Raw genomic sequence first — 18,084 nt, forward strand, 5'->3', positions numbered from 1 at the left:
ACAGCATTATGATGGTCAGTGTACATGTGTAATTTCCTGCCCCTGGGCTGGTGCCCACTTGGGAAACCTGCAGGGACTGCTCTCAGCAGAAAGCACTCTCTCCATTTGTCAGCCTCTGACAGGCCCTCTCAGCAGTGGAGCTGCATGCACTGCAAAAAATGACCATTTTCACAATCTGTTTACTCTCATGTTAGACTGATAAAAGTGAGCAGAAATCTGAAATTGGCTAATAAATGAGTTGGTGAGCAGAAAACTAGACCACGGCCTTTGGGACAAATAAGTCATTTTAATGAAAAAACAAGGAAATCTGTGACTTTTGATAAAACATTTAAAGAAAATCAGAATGGGCCTGTGGATGGATGACACCACAGTCAGCATGACTGGGCCAGGTAACACTCTGTGTTACCTTGTTTGACAAAAGGTTATACATTTTCTGTACATTTATCACAATACACATAAAATCCTTTAATGCTTGGATAAACAAAGCTTCATATAACAAAACTGGTCTTAAAACCAAATAATTTGCCTTTGGGTCTGACTAAAGTATACAGAAAAAAACGTGTACAGTGTTCCAAAAGCATAACGAACATATTTAACGGATTAAAAATAAAAACAGGAAAATTAATCAATAATAAACATGAAATATTTTTTTAAAAAATGGAATTATAAGAAAACATTACGGTGAATATTTTAGACTGAATTAAAATCTGTTACTTTTTCATAACTCAGTGAATGTATTAGCAGTTGCCTATTTATATTTTCCCAACCACAAATAGCAATGTAAGGAAACATGACAAGTCTGACAATTTAATTTTATATCGCTTAAATTTGGTGCACAAATTTAAGAGATATTTTATTTAGCTGAACAGTTTAATGAAAGAAATACTTTTTGTAGTGTGTACAACTCTAGACTGACCCACACGAGCCTTTACTGTAAATCCTCCAGCAGTCCAGTTAATGTGCCCCGGCCAGGAAAGCTGACATGATCCTCTATCATCACAGTATGTAATGGCTCCGCCATATGGGATCTGTGTGCAGTGCAACATGCACAGCAGCTTAGATCCAACAATGTCTCTGCAGCTTGTCCTCTCCTGTGAGTTCAAACTAAGGCCACACCTTGCAAATGTCCAAGTACTTCTGAGCCTCTGAAAACGGGGGACTGTGGATAAAAGTGGCTTTAATTCCTAAAACAGTTCATGCTTCAAGTCTGCACTTCTGTTGTAGCTTGTTTGTTTGCTTTAAAATTCACTGCGATGGTGTACAGAGGGAAAAACGATCCCCAAAATTTGCCATTGTCTAAAAACATGCACTAAAATCTACCTCCCACTTGCAGTAGGGAGTAGATTTCATCACAGTAGATGTCTTTCTGAAAGTCCTGTAACTATGTTTAAGAGTATAATTCACCCACTGTTATCATATTCAAGGCCTTGTACCAACACAGAGCAGAGCAGCTACCTGAACGCCACTCCAACAGAGCTTTATTATCTTGTTAATAATTTTACCTCCTCACTATGTATGACTTTGGATACTGTAGCTGCTGTGAAAAAGAGAGCCTCAAATCAGAAGTACTCGACTCCCTGGAATAACTCTCAAATGGGCACCTTAAAGGAGGTAAGTTGTAAACTGGAGAGGAAATGGCAAATCAAAAATTTAGAAGAACATCTTTTAGCCTGGAAAAATAGTTTATAACAAAGCAAGAATATTCATCATTGATTGAAGAAAATAAGAACAACCTTAGGTTTCTCTTCAGCACTATAGCCAGGCTGACAAAAAGTCAGAGCACCATTGAGCCAACCAGTCCTTCAGTGATAACTAGTAATGACTTCATGAATTTCTTCACAAATAAAATTTTAATTATTAGAGAAAAAATTACTCATAATCATGTCACAGATGTAACATTATACTTTCAGTACCATTGATATTAATTTAGAGTCTTTTTCTCCAATTAAACTTTCTGAGTTAGTTCAGAAATTGCTTCCACTATGCGTGAAAGGGTTAATTACAGGCCAATCTCCAACCTTCTATTCATCTCAAAAATTCTTGAAAGAGTAGTTGTCAAACAGCTAACAGATCATCTGATCATCTGTAGAGGAATGTCTTTTGGGGCTTATTTAAGTTTCACTCAGGTTTCAGAGCTCATCACAGCACAGAAACAGCTTTAGTGAAGGTTACAAATGATCTTCTTCTGGCCTCTGATTCATCTCTGTCCTTGTCCTGCTAGACCTCAGTGCAGCGTTTGATACTGTTGACCATAATATTTTATTAGAGCACTTGGTGCAAGCTGTAGGTATTACAGGTATTGCACTGCAGTGGTTTGAATCATATCTATCTAATAGACTTCAATTTGTTCATGTAAATAGAGAGTCCTCTTTACACACTAAGGTTAATTATGGTGTTCCACAGGGTTCAGTGCTAGAACCAATTCTGTTTACATTATATATGCTTCCCTTGGGCAGTATCAGAAAGCATAGCATACATTTTCACTGCTATACAGATGACACCCAACTTTATCTGTCTATGAAGCCAGATAACACACACCAATTAGTTAAACTGCAAGAATGTTCAAAAGGCATAACAACCTGGATGACCTCTGATGTTCTGCTTCTGAATTCAGATAAAACTGAGGTTATTGTACTCAGACCTGGAAATCTTAGAAACATGGTATCTAACTAGATTCTTACTCTGGATGAGAGAGCATATTTCTCTTATATTGGCTTCCCTTCATTGGCTCCTTGTTAAATCCAGAATTGAAAATCAGTTTCAATCCAGAATTGAAAAGGTCATGAGTAATTAGGCCCCATCTTAACTTAATTACCTTATAGTACAATATCACCCCATTAGAGCACTTTGCTGGATTTGGGCTGGATCAGGTGATCCTGAATCCTCCCTTAGTTATGCTGCAATAGGTATAGGCTGCTGGGGGATTACTTACCATCCCATGATGCACTGAGTATATCTTCTTCAGTCACCTTTCTCACTCACTATGTGTTAATAGACCTCTCTGCACTGAATCATACTTGTTATTAACCTCTGTCTCTCTTCCACAGCATGTCTGTTCTCCTGTCTTCCTCTTCTCCTCCCAAGGTTTCTTCCTGTTAAAAGGGAGTTTTTCCTTCCCACTGTCGCCAAAGTGTTTGCTTAATGGGGGTCATATGATTGTTGGAATTTTATCTGTATGTATTATTGTAGGGTTTGCCTTACAATATAAAGTGCCTTGAGGTGACTGTTGTTGTGATTTGGCGCTGTATAAATAAAATTGAATTGAAACTGAATTGAACCTAACTGTATTTGTCACAATAAGATGTGTTAAGTTGCAAGGGTAGATGGAGGTAGTTGAGTTAAAGGAATAATTTGCCATTTTGATGAAGATTCTGGTCAGTTAACATTCTCATGTGTTTGGTAAATATCAGTCAGCAACTTACTTTTTAAAATGGAGACACATTCTCTGGCCTAATGCAGAAAAACTCCCACCCAGCACTTTCAAGTGCAGTAATTACATTTCTGCTTTAATCTGTATTACAAACAAAGTTTAAAAACAAGAAGTTATGTGCTGGGGTTTATTTCTTCCATGCTCTTCACTGGTTCCTTGTTACCTCAGTATCAGTACAATATCATTCTAAAACGTCGCTCTCATAGAGACAGCTTACTTGTGCTTCCCAGAGTTTCCAAAAGTTAATTAGCAAGTAAAGTTTTCAAAGGCTGGACCAGTCTGTCTACACAAAGCAGACAATTTAGCAAAGAACCTATTTTGAATTTAATCTTTGGGCACTTTGGTACTGGCAGCCTGTCACAAAAACATGTTATTTCTTATTTCTTGAATATAGAAAATGTAACAGTAAAACAGTATGTTTGCATCCACAAGTGGACTCCCAAAGAGCTACTAGCTGATATTTTGGTATTTCTCTGCATGGTTAATAAATCTGAAGAAATGATGAGCAGTACCTGAAAGTCATCTCCTTAAAAAATAGAAATAATCCCCCAAAAAGCTCTGACACAGGGATGAGAGAAGCATCTGGCCCTTCAGCTGATCCATGTACTGTTTGTAAAAAACAAAACAAAACAAGAAAATCCAACAACTAAGGTATGCAAAATTACACAATAACTGGAATAACAATCAATGGCCACCGGTCTTATGGATCCAATTTTAAAATTTGTGGGTCAAATCATTCATTCATATGTAGGCTTGCATTTCAGTCAGTGGTGTTGGAGATCTTCCCAAAGATGATGTATCTATAATTTATGGAATTATAGATGTAGAAAAGTAAGATCAGATTAAGATCCATCATGCGATACTGTCTGGAAAGCGTCAGATTGGCAGCAGCTTCATTTTTCTGCATGACTGTGATCACAAACACACTCCCAGTAAAAGCATATCTGGATAGAAAAACAAACAATGAAATGTTATCGGTTATGAATTGGCCTCCCTAGGGCCCAAACCTGAACATTATTGAAACAGTGTGAGATCCTAGTGACAGACAAGAGAATAAAAGGCAGCAAGCGTCCAAAGAAAAGCTTTGAATATCCTTCAAAAAGCCTGGAAAACTATTCCTGAAGACTACGTAAAGAAATTATAAGAGAGAGTTCAGGCTGTGTTGAAAAATAAAGGTGGTCATTCAAATGATTGAATGAATCATACAAACTCTGTTTTTGCCTTATATACTGTATTTCCATGTATATTTATGCATGTTTCAATAAACCACTGCACCTATTTTCCATTTTTCTGGCAAAATATAAAGAAATGAGAGTTGACTCGAGACTTAAGACTGAGAATTTAGCTGAACTCAGAGTGTTTTTTCATAAGGGAGAGGTGAAGTAGACGTCCTGACTTTTGGCTCTCTTGTCACCACCATGAGAAAGTTGAACCGAGTGTATCGAGCCAACAAATAATCCAGCACTTCTGTCTGTATGATCTACCAAACATCATCTCCAGCATTGCAGTGACCTTTTCTGGTGGCTCAGACCCGACTCAGCATGCCCAAAGGGTTGTCAGGTTGTGTGTATCTCAGCAGTGCTTCACATGGTGATATCCTTTTGTGGTTTTGTATTTGCCAACCTTCTTGAGTGCAGCGGTGTAATTGAAGCAGGAAGGTCACAGCGGCAGTTTTGTTGATGTTAAGTTTTGAATTTTCTCCCTCAGACAAGTACGCTGACGCTGCACACTGGGCAGGAGAAGCATGTGAAATGAGATCCACATCACCCAATACCACAAGGACATATTCACACTGTGAGCACTGATAACGGATTCTACCAAATCTTGAGAGGATTTAAAGAAAATGTCCATAACAACAAGTATTTAAACTGATGTTTTTTGAGCTGCACGCTGGTCCACCACTTTGGTCCAAACTGAAAAGCTACTACAGGTATTGGACGGATTGGTTTTGATGATCCCCTGAATTTTCATTTAACAACACCACAACATTTACTTTTATGGGTCAGAGTGAACTCTATCAACATGTTGCTTACAGACTAGTTCCCCTGAGGGACATTTGAAGACCTTATATGACCTGGAAAACTAATGAAGCCTCAGCTCTACTTTGTGTCTAGTGCTAATACCCAAATTCTGAGGTGCTAAAAGCAACAAATATTCACTTTTGTTTTTTTGTTTTTTAAAAAATGGAGTGTTTTCTGCAACCTGTTGGGGGTGAGGGGAGGGAGAAGGGACAAAAGACAGACTGTTAAAGACTAATAACTAATTTATTCATTTTTAGACATATACACATAACGTGCCTCTTTCATGCATCCACCTGTAGATTCCAAGGGGATATTTACTCATCACTCCCAAGTTTCCATGTCTATTACGTCTGTCTTGATGTCAAATTAAATGCAGTTATCTACTGTAATAAATAATTTTAAACATGAGTTGTGTATTGGAAATTATGAGACACACTGGAGAGGTGGTGTCTTTAGGCTGGCCTGGGAACAGCTAGGGGTGCCAAACTATATGTTAACACGATGAGTGAATAATGGAAACTGAGTAAAGTCGTGAGATTAGCGGCTGAGCCACCAACTTCGCTGGATCTTCTGTATCACCACAGAAATGTGGGGCTGTCAGTGGCCTGAAGTAAAGTAAAGAGATACATTTAACTGCACTAAGTTTCACAGAGACCATTTGTGGACTTCCACAAGGACGAGGAAATTATGGATATGCCCTTAATTATTAAACAAGTGTGTCAGCAGCTTGGTCTGATGGAGGTAATGCAAAGAGGAAGTGGGCCAGCGAGAGGGCCTCAGCGACTGGGGGTGGTGGTGGTAAGAGACGGTGGTGGGCTTGGACTTTGGGCCCAAGGGCTTTGCCTCAAGCATGGGGGATCCAATAATGCTGTCACAGCTATTTTGCACATTGTTAACATTGAAGTACCTGTATGATGCTGTTAGACGTGGGCTGCTGTGCACAGACTTGTCACTGATTTGGAGCTATAAATTCAACACCAGAGGACACTTGAGATTTGATATAGAGAAATCATACGATACTGTGCATACACAGCTGACTGGGCCTCAGTGAAAAGGCCCTTGAGAAACATTTTGGATGACATCGACAGGAATGGCATTGCATTTTTGTACAAGGGCTGTGGAATGAGTGTCTGTCTTCACAGAAATCAATCTGGGAATATCAAGAAGCCTGACTCAGGTGAATGGGCCAGTCGTTGTGTGCGAGTATGTGTGTGTGTGTGTGTGTGTGTGTGTGTGTGAGAGAGAGAGAGAGAGAGAGAGAGAGAGAGAGAGAGAGAGAGAGAGAGAAGCAGAGAGAAGAGAAGCAGAATGAATAACAGAGAGAAGGAGGTAATGAGTACATGCAGCCACAGTACATCTCCATGCAGGCCCAGCTGTAAGAACTTTTTGATCACGCATTTGTCTAACAGTTAACTAATAAAGTTTAATTCTCTGAGACGTGCTTAAGTGGTTGCGAGCTGCTCTAAAGCTTCCAGGGAGAAGGAAGAGGGATGCATTGAGCTCAGCTGAGGCCTGCTTCACCACAGCACTTCTGACTGTGCTCAGCAGGACAGTGGCTTAAACCCTCACAGCTTCAGCTACACTGAGGATGTTTTCCTGGGTACATCTGTTCTACTACATGGCACTGCAAACAAACATCTGTGTGTAAAGTGAACTTTCTAAAGCAGGGGTTCACTAAGCACCCATTTGAGAAGCTGGTGCATGGATTAGTGTTAAGTTAGCGTTTGTAATGTGTCTATTCAGAGAGCGTTGATTTATGCTGATGATTGTCATTTTTAAGCCAAAGTGGAAACAAAGGTGAGATAGATCTTTTAGAGACCATGTCATGTTTCTTGAGTTTTAAATTCTTAGTCAATATACAGTTGGGAAAGTGACTAATAGTAATTTGATTGCTTGTAGAATTTGTAAGTTTGCTCACTTCCAAAGAAATGAATTAACTGGACGCTTTATCAGCTAAAAAAAATCCAGAAACAATGCATTACATGAAAAACATAGACTCATTTTCACAAAGTGAAATAAGTTTTTGATCCCTAAGCAAAACACGACTTAGTACATGGTGGAAAAGATCTTGTTAACAAGCAAGATGCTTCTTGCAGTTGGTCACCAGGTTTGCACACATCTCAGGAGGGATTTTGTCCGACTGCTTTTTAAAGAATCTCTGAATCCTTTACATTTCTTAGCTGCCACTGGGCAACTTGAAGCTTCGGCTCAATCCACAGATTTTCTAAAAGATTGAGGTCTGGAGACTGGCTAGGCCACTCCATGGCTTTAATGTGCTTCTCCTTTAATCTCCTTTGTTGCCTTGGTGGCATGTTATGGGTCATTGCTATGCTGGAACATGCATCCGCAACCCATCTTCAGTGTTTTAGATGAGGGAAGGGAACTCTTGTCCAGTATTTTGCAGGAGATGATCCCATCCATTGGTCCCTCAATGCAGTGAAGTTGTCCTGTAGCCTAAACAGAAACACAGCCCCAGTGTTGCATTTTACTGTGGGGATTTTGTTCTTTGGATCATACTCAGCATTTTCTTCCTCCAACACGACACTCCCACATCGATTGGGTTTTTTCTTCATGGAACTTTTTGTATTTTGTTTAAGGTGTTTCATCAATTATGATAAAGGATTGTTTTTGGGTTAATATTCAGTCAACGATGTCCTGCAGTCTGGTCTTCTCCACTCTACACCTTAACACACCAACTCTATTTTTTTTCTGTTAACGACATTTAGAAGGCTTTGATAAATAGAACGGACAAACTGAAACAATAATGGTTTCTCTATCATATGACATGAACTGCGGAAGCAAATACTTCATATTCAACCCTTGGTTCATAGCCCTTGGAGATATTTGTTTCCTATTGTAAACAAGTACCCTAACACACAGCCCGCACACTAACATGTGTGTTAGTCAATGCTTTGTGTAGTCTCTTTTCTTTGTGCCACAGTGTTTTTACAAATCATGTTTGCTGCCATAAATACACCTTCATCCTGCTTTAAATATTCACTAGATTACGAAATCTTAGCTAAAAATAGATCAGGACAAATGGACAATTTACTCTTGTTTGTTTTTTAAAGATAAATTATTCATGGGTTTTGTTACAGAAAAATAGAGGCCAACATAGTCACAGAGGTGCAGACAGCACACAAACCCTCACCCTACTCCATTCACAATCCCAACATGCTAACCAAAATAAAAGCATCAAACAAAATAACAACAAAATAACAAAATCTGTTCTTATATAATGGTAAGACTGGTGTAGAAATTTATAGTGCATCATTTGCTGTTTTGGATGTCCACATGTTGTTGTGATTTGTTGTAATTTGAGGCTGTACATATAAATACAATTGAACTGAACTGAATCGTGATAGCTAAAGAAAAAGCAAAACACGAGAGGTTAAAGGTTACAATCATAGCGATTCAATTTAGGGATGTAGTCATGGTCAAAACGACCTGGTCAAGTTCAAACTCAGCATCAGAATGGGGGCAGAAAGGTGATTCACGTGACTTTGAACTTGGTGTGTTTGTATGTCCCAAACAGGTTACACTGAGTTCAGTGAAGAGTTTCAGAAACAGTAGATGTACTGGGATTTTCCCACACAACCATTTCTGGAGTTTAGAGAAAAAGGCAGTTCTCTACTTAAATGATGCCAGAGGTTAGAGGAGAACCGTTTATAATTTGGAATTCATCAAGATCTTGTTTACTGTGTTATCCTGAACTGTAAAAGCAGATTTGTGCCTCCAGTGTGCTCAAAAACGGAAGAATTTGGAAAATATTAATTACTTAACTTAAATACCAGTGACTCATTAAATAATAATAAATAATAATTATGACTTTATTAACAGCCAATCAGTTTGGTCCCATGGATAAGCTGTAGCAATGCAACACTCCTTTGAATTCAAATGCAGAATTGTAAAGTAAGGTGATATTTAGCTGACTAAACAGCTTTGAATTGACTCTTTCTGTGGGATCAACAGTCATTTTCATTAACTTTATTAATGATGAACTCACTGCACTATTATTTTGGATCAGTCTTTGCTGAGAAAGAAACAAAACAATGTCAGAGTAGTCGAGTATTTATTTATTCATACCAGATATAAATGGCCAACAATTTAGTTACGGAAGTATTCAAATAAAAATAAAAACTGGATGCTAAAGACTGAAAACAGGAAAGCTACACTGCAAATAGGTAAAGGAGACAGGGAAAAAGGTGGGCCTGAGCGTGACGGCAAAAGATTCGTGTTTCAGTGGAACCTTGGGATGCCTGTGTTGGTTTAAATGCATGTAACAGAGAGTAGAAAACTAACAAGAGTGGTGTGAAATCCTCTGCTGTTACCGAGCCCCTCTTTTGCACGCTGCCTTCTGTTATTCCAGTCCAGCGGGGCTTACCAGCAGAGAGAGTGAGAGAGTCTATGTGCAAGAAGAGCGGGACCAGCGCCAACTCACCCCACCCTTACTGCTGCTGCCTGCAGAGTGAGGAGTGCTGCATTTCCTGAGGGCAATGCAGAGGAAGGGAGAAGAGGCTCGCTTCTGTTCAGGTCACCGTACGGCAAACAAAAAGCAGGGAAAGTGAGATGGGCAGAGTCAGGTGGACAGCGGTAGACGAGCTGCAGCATTCACCAGGATGGCTCTCTGCTGTAGGTGTTAAACGCCACACCGTCAGAGGACAGGAGTGGGAATAAAGCTTCTTTTTTTTTTTACATTCAAAAAAACTGCACCCACTTCTTTAACTTTCTTTGACTGCTCTGTGACCGGATTCTGTCTCACAAAATCAAGATGTTTTAGAGTATGGTGAAAATGTGATAATTTATGGAGAGCAAAACCGCAACACTGATAACAGGCCAGCAAATATTTTGATAGTAATTGTAGAGCAGGGGTTTTAGACTTTCACTCTGACAAAATTAGCGGTTTGAGCATGTTGCTTTATGGCTTCAGGACATACTGGTGCACACTTTTCTTTATATTCTGTCATTTTATAGAGCTAGGAAATTGATAGATAATGAAAAGGTGGCTCAGAGTGAAGCACTTCACGTGTCTGACATGTGTAACAACTCGGAGGTGATGACAGAGGTAAGCAGCCCCCCTCCTGGGACAGGAGGATTAGTGTAGACCCATTACCTTGCCCCCATGAATCACTGTTAATGGCTTCAGTGATAGGATCCAGTAGTAGTGAAGGTATTTAAATGGAGACCTCAAGTTGTGCTGTTAGAGCCACACGGTAAAGTAGAGTCTTTTATGAATAAGCTCATCCACGCTGCAGATATACGTCCCCATTCCCAAGCTGAAATGAGCATACACCATCTGATCCTTAAAAATTTATTGAAGTTAATGTCAGATGAAATCATAAGTGATATAAGAAAAAAACAAGTAACCCTTGCATAGATCACAGACCATGCCTTTGTCGTCATCCGACAAACTGAACACATTGTAGCATAACCCTTGGTAAACACAACATGACAATGGCGGCTGGATTGGACAAACACAATTTGAGTTTGGCTCGCTCACTGGATGAAAAGAAGAGGAGACGAGTTCAACAGTCCTTTAGGCGCTTTGCTCCAAACAAAACCAAAAAAACAGGTCCTTCCCCATCGGTGAATAAATGTACAGTCCTGACAGAAAAGACAAACTCGTAGCCATTCTCATACAAACAAGAACTTCTCCCAGTATTGTCACCTTTGGCAAGTGAGATACACAACATCGCAACATTCAGTCATGTTCAGTGCCTCTTTATAAGCAGGCAAAAAGAAATGGAAAAAAGCAGTCCAACATTGAGACTTTTAATAAACAAGAATGCCTTTAAACCAGTGAAGTACAGAGGAGGGTGTGTGGCACAGGCCCTGTTTAGACAAGCTGGACACGTTTCCCACAACGCTGTGTCGTTACAGTTTAGACTGAGATCAGAGGGGGCGAAATGTCGTTCGAGAGAAATTTTCAGTCCTACAGTGGAGATAAAGTCTAAGAAACTAGCCCTTGACGTCCTTGCTCACATTCAGAGCCTCGCAAGCACAACCTGAACATCACGCACAGACGCTGACAAACGCCGTCTCAGTGATGAGGTCAGCGCTAAAGTGCTTTTAAGAAATCCAGCAAAGGACACGACAAGTTCTGAACAGGGCCTTACAGGAAGCCTTGGTGCAGATGAAAGCAAGGGTTTTCTTTCTTTTGTTTTTTTTTCTTTTAAATGATGCAACTGTATTATAGTTGATCCACAGTTTGAAAGGCAAAGCTCATGCATTCTTCCATCAATCATGCAGTTTTTTGCAATTAGTAGATTTCTGTAGAGATACATTTTAGCAGTAGAGATTTGGAAAAAAAAAATGTGAGCGTGGTGATTTTGAATGAATCGTGGTTTTTTTTTTTCATCATCTTCTTGGAACCAAAAAGACAAACTTTTTTTTTTTTTTTTAAATATATATAGTTTGTACACTTCTTGTCCATATCATCTAGTGTAAAGCACGTGGTCATAATACAGTAGTTTCATTATCATGGCTTACTTGGAGGAACATTTTGTTTTGATATTCCAGTATAAGGCATGTTCTTCCTAAATCATTCATGTTACGGTGCCACCACAAGTCAAACAAAACAAAGGAAACTAGGAACACACTTTAAAATTGTTTCTCATATATAATTGTAGTATATATTGGTTACTTTATCTTACTGTAGCTAAACTGCATGTTATTCTCATGACATTTTGTGATTTTTTTTCTTAATTAAATGTTTTTTTTAAAGATCTTCTCACTCATGTTTGTTTGCAGAAGCATAGCATCTGACAGGAAGCTAAACAAATGAGGATGTAAAATAATTTTAGGCACCTTCTCTGTCTTTCTCTCTAACAGCTGATTCTCTGTAAGTGTGCTCTAGGCTCTTCCTTTGGGACTCTGCTATAAGTCTGACTGAACCCTTCGGGCGGCTTTGTTCCTCGCAGCGAAACTTCAGTCCGACCGGGGAGCTCAGTGGGAACGGCCACTACTGCAAAGCCTACATTTGGATTTCTCACAAGAAAATGTCAGCCTCTACAGCTGACCCCTCTGACCTTTGCAAAAATCTCAGAACGAAAGACAAGAGGTTGGTACATAAGCAGCCCTGTTGTATCTGTCAAGTGTTTTTCTGACATTCAAAGTTGTGTTCCCATTTTTACAAAAAGCTTTTAAGGAACAGGTTAACTCTTATTCTATTGCTGTTAAGAATGCATGTTTCAGTTGGGTATTTGAATGTGTAGCACCATTCACACATGCCCTCAAAGCAGGAGTAGTGACAGTAATGTAAATGTGAGGGCAATCACTTGTATCTTCATCCCCTCGTGTTGGCATTTCATGCAATCCTTCAATGATTTCTGGGTAGCTGCATGTAAGAAATTGCTATATTTTTTTGTATTCTTTACGAGAAATCCTAGATAGAGTGATATCTTTCTAATTTATTTATTTTTTTGCATTTACTGACATTTGCCGTGCCTGAGGTGGACACACTTCATCAGTACAGTACAGAGATCAGTCCCAAATGAAATGACGGACAGTGCCGCAAACTACTCAACCAGCCACCAACAACATAACAGAGAGGAAGATAAATTACTGAGAAGAAAATCATCTTTTCCAAAATGATTCAGGAAGGCTTGCTTCAGCCGCAGGAAACGTGTTAAGGGAGCAAAACAAGAACGGTAGTCGTGTACTAGCACCGCAAAGAATAGCCAAACAACTCTGACATTCAAGTAGCACTGCAGTGTTTTCTTTTTACAGGATACTGTCAGGAGTGTGCTAAATGTAAAAGGAAACAAGGCAAAACAAAAATAACAATAGCAAACAGTACAGTATAAAATCTAGCTATCATTCAGAGAAATTATTCTCAATACTGAGTGTAGGTTGATGTACAGTAGCTGGAGAATTTCAAGTACATTTTGTTCTACTCTATCTGCAGTCTGCTTGTCTGGAACAATATGCTGAGAAACGATGCACGACGAATGAACAAGCACAGGCAAAAAGAAAGGAAAATCTCACTAGTAAAGAAAAATAAGGACTTAAGCAGCAGAATAAAACAACTGTGCAAAGAGATGGGCTTCACTTTGCTGTGCATCACATTGCCCAAAAATTTCAGTGTGCAAGCTTTTAAAACTAGATTCAACTTCTCTGCCGTTTTTAAACACATTCGCTAATTTTCCTGTGACACTACGGTAACTTGACATGGCACTGTTTCAAAGAAACGGACACATTAAAAAGTCGACCTCATCCCATTAGGAGAGTCAGGCAATCTCTACAAACTACAAACGCGTTCTGATTGTGCGTAGCTTTGAGTGAAAAAAAGGAGCAGGATTGTGGTACACTATTTACCCTAAGTGCTTGTGTAAAGGCTATGCTTTGGGACTCTCACATTCAATATTGCATGACTGCAGTTTACACTTAAGGTTCCATTTTGCATTATGGTATAGGAAACCCTGCGTCGAAGCTTGCAGCTCTGCAGTGTGTTTGCAATGACCTCACTGAGGTAGAGACCTTGAAAGGATGCATGGTGCACAAAGAAAAGCATGGAAAACAAAACAATGGATATTCCCTTTTGAAGTGGAGTGGTAAACATGCAGAGTACAATACATTGCTGCTCAAGAGTATAAATAAGTGCATGACAGCATAAAATCGGGTTTGTGCATGACAGCATGGATCTGGTTTTTTTTCCTATTATATTTACCCAAATCACCTGCTCACCTGGCATCATAGCATCATAGCAAACACGGTTTCAACACTAAGACAGAAGGTGGACCAGCTCTGCTCAACCACACAAACACCGCTGAACACAGAGGCACTTTCACTGGTCCTGTTGATGAAAGGGGGAAAGGCACTAGCAACTAAAGTCAGAATATATTTCTGATAAATATCCTTCTCGGTGGATTCAAAACCAGCATGACCTAAACTGGAGATGGAGACAGAAGCATGACTTTAATCTGTTCTGTTGTCAAAAAAGAAGGTCCATGCAGTGCACTACTGACTAATACAGTAATCGGTGCTTATTAGGATTATATGCTTTTTTGATAATATTTATTCAGTTTCTTTGCCTACTCTTAAATGATAAACTCTGCATCCTGAAGGTAGGTTCGGATATATTTGACCACAATTCAGAAACATCCAGAATTTGATTTCCTTAGTTTTCCTGATAATAGGGCACCACAAAGTGCCAAGATTTAGCAACAAGCTGTATACTCACGTCATGCATTAAATATACCAGGATACAAAAGTACCTTAGTTGACAGACCATAATGCAAGTTACTTTTTTTTCATGCTATGATCTCATTTATGTACTGTTCCCTTAAGATTTAACATTCAATTTCTATACTTCTAAATGATTTGCATTTTCGAACCAAAAACTCATTCAGTGCACTCGGTGTGAAAACAGAATGGAAGAGGGGCAGGGTGGGGGGTTGTAGGAGGGAATGGAGGCAGCTATCCAAAAGAACATCCTTTCCGGTGTTGTGAGATATGTCTTGTGCATGCCGATATCAAAATGGAAAGTCTCTAATCATGCTCATGTGAAGCTCACGTTCTCATTGTGCTGTGTCGCGTCTAAAGGGCATGGCATGGAATCACTTGGTGATGACACAATTACAGCAACTGCTGAGGAAAAAAAACGAAACTAAACAAAAATGAAACAGCAGCATTGCAGATGTCTGTGAAGCAAGTAGATCGCCGTCTGTTTATATCCAAACAAGAGAGATCAGTCTTCCTCCTATAAGGTGCTTTGCCGAGTAGAAGATCCTTTGCGGAGAGAACGGGGAATGGAGGGAGGGTGTGTGTGGGTGGGGGTGGCGGGGTCTCCTAACTTTTTTTGGCGCTTACCATTTGACCGCAGATGCTTGCATGTCTGCAGTCATTTCTGGTGGGTTGTGCAACTTGCTGAAATGTTATCTGTACTCCATGCATATAAGATTTTAATTATCACACTGTGGTCTGAGAAGACGGCGTGTGCTCTGGGTCCTCGAGGGAGCCTGGTGTGTGTGTAATGATCAATGTCTTCTCTCTGATGTGACTATATATTTGTAGTATCAGAATAATAATTCTTTCTACCTGTCATGTACTCTAACAGCTTTGTTTTGTTTTTTTTCTGTTGCCTTTCGGTATAGCTGAGCATAATTGCAGGCCTAATGCCATAGAGTGCTTTGGGGAGGTAAATGAAGCATTCCTAACTTACGGTCTACTCCATCTATAACAGTCTCGTAGAGAGACTAAAATTCCTAGTTAGTGTCTAAACATCGGTAAGCAGCTTGCTTTTGTTTACACAGTTCTGGTTGGCTATAGTGCAATTGCCAGTTCTGAGGTTTGCCTCCCTAAAGTTATCGATGCTATTGTTTATGTCTCCATCAATCTCCATGTACTCTGATTTGCTGACGGTAGACGAACTACGGCGGCTGGAGTTGGTTTCAGACGGGATGTTGGGAGTGCTGACGTTGAGCAGCTGGGCTTGCTCTTCTCCCTCAGTTTCCCTGTGGTAGAAGTAGTTGAAATTGGACACGATGACAGGCACTGGGAGAGCGATTGTCAACACTCCAGCGATGGCGCACAGAGATCCAACAATCTTGCCTCCTATAGTGACCGGGACCATGTCCCCATAGCCCACAGTTGTCATGGACACAACAGCCCACCAAAATGCATCCGGGATGCTGCCAAAGTGCGAATCTTGCTCCTCTGCCTCAGCAAAGTAGACAGCACTGGAGAACAAGATGACTCCAATGAACAGAAAGAAGATCAGCAGTCCAAGCTCTCGCATGCTGGCCTTGAGGGTCTGTCCCAAAATCTGGAGTCCTTTAGAGTGTCGCGACAGCTTGAAGATCCTAAACACCCTGACCAGACGGATCACCCTGAGTATGGCCAGAGATGTTGCCTGCTCTCCCACCCCCTCGTTTTCTGGGTCTTCAGCCAGCTCAGTGCCAAGTGTAATGAAGTAAGGGATGATGGCCACTATGTCAATCGTGTTCATCATGTTCTTGAAGAAGGCCGGTTTGCTCGGGCATGCTAGGAAGCGTACTATCAACTCAAAGGAGAACCAGATTATACAGAGAGTCTCGATGATGAAGAAGGGGTCAGTAAGGATGTCGGGCTTATAATAAATTGTAATGTTCCCCACTCTCTCTATTCGGCCTGCTGGATCCTCTTTCAGTTGTGGTAAAGTCTCTAAACAAAATATAACTATTGAAATCAGGATCACCATCACGGACACTATGGCAATTCCCCTGGCAGGGCCCGAGCTTTCTGGGTGCTCGAAGAGGAGCCAAATCTGACGCTGGAACTCCTTCTCGGGTAAAGGACGCTCTTCCTCCCTGATGAAGCCCTCATCCTCACGAAACTTCTCCATCGCCTCTACTCCCAGCTCATAAAATTTGATTTCTTCTGAGAACATATCCAAGGGGACATTCACCGGTCTTCTCAGCCTCCCCCCAGACTGATAGTAATAAAGGATGGCATCGAAGCTGGGACGGTTTCTGTCGAAGAAGTACTCATTTCTCAGAGGATCAAAGTACCGCATCCTCTTTTTCGGGTTGCCCAACAACGTCTCTGGAAACTGGGAGAGCGTTTTCAGCTGCGTCTCAAAACGAAGACCGGCTATGTTGATAACCACCCTCTCGCAGCACTCGTGGTCAGTGTGGTCAGGGGGGTAGGTGTCCTGAGGGTGGCCAGGGACAGCTGAGGTCTCGTCCATATTATCGCCCGCTACTACGGTCATTTTGGGACGAGGAGGTGATTAAAAGAGGGGGAGGAATTGTGCTGGGGTTTTGGTTAGTCTGGCTGAGCAGGCATTCAGGATTGGGAGGAAATTTTCCACTCCTCAGCTCCCCGCACCCCTGAAACTGTTGGAGACGTCCCCAGATACTAGGGGGGGGGCTGGCTGCTTTGCCTCAGTGCGGCTCCACTGTGGTTCTTGCTGGCTTGACCATTGCTCCTCTCCGGTGCATCTGCAGCTATTGTTGCTGCTGCCTCTGTCACCAGGAGAGAGGAAGAAAGGCAGAGATAGAAAGAGAGAGAGAGGGAGGGAGGAAATAATGGGATCAAACAGCCCAAGATATTTGCTGTTTCAGCATTTTCTGCAGTTTATTTATTTATTTATTTATGTCTCTCGGTGTGCATTGAGTGCAGTTATCCAACATTTAAAGTGTAAGGAAACACATGTGGTGGAGAATTTCTGTAAAATGTGTCAAATATGACCACTTTAAAGCTCCCTCTACAACTTAATAGTGACTTTCTAGTGGTGATATGATGCGGCAGTTATTTTCTACCCTGGCTTAAAATTCCCATTAAAAACAAAATCCACTGGCGTTTTCATGTAGTTGCAAAATATTTCTGTAAAACGCTGACAAAGAAACGCAGGATCTCTTTCTTACAGAAGAACAACAGTGATTTGTCCTACGCCACTCACAACAGCCTGAATTATGACGCATAACATTAGCTGTTATTACTATTTGTACATGTAAGCACCCTGCAGCCCAAGTGCGGGGGAAATGTGCAAAAGCATTAGAGTGAAAACACTCCAGCACCCCCAACACCACCACCAACACCACCACCAAAAAATCTACCTATGAATAAAAATAATCTAACCAGAAAGTGTTACATAAGTTTCGAGGCTTACCGTGGTTTGATCTTGAAAACGTCTTGAATGCGTCTTATCCT

The 18,084-nt window shown here is 40.6% G+C and overlaps 1 protein-coding gene across 1 annotated transcript; it reads right to left on the reverse strand.

Annotated features, from left to right (window-relative positions):
• Positions 1-6,657: 6,657 nt before the first annotated feature.
• LOC146515257 (potassium voltage-gated channel subfamily A member 1-like) lies at positions 6,658-17,143 on the reverse strand. Its single transcript, XM_085166788.1, has one exon. It carries the CDS (start codon positions 17,141-17,143, stop codon positions 15,668-15,670), a length of 1,476 nt encoding a protein of 491 aa, XP_085022914.1. The 3' UTR covers positions 6,658-15,667.
• Between the last annotated feature and the right edge of the window lie 941 nt (positions 17,144-18,084).

This window comes from Neolamprologus multifasciatus, chromosome 7 (assembly GCF_963576455.1).
Source record: "Neolamprologus multifasciatus chromosome 7, fNeoMul1.2, whole genome shotgun sequence".
Taxonomy (NCBI): domain Eukaryota; kingdom Metazoa; phylum Chordata; class Actinopteri; order Cichliformes; family Cichlidae; genus Neolamprologus; species Neolamprologus multifasciatus.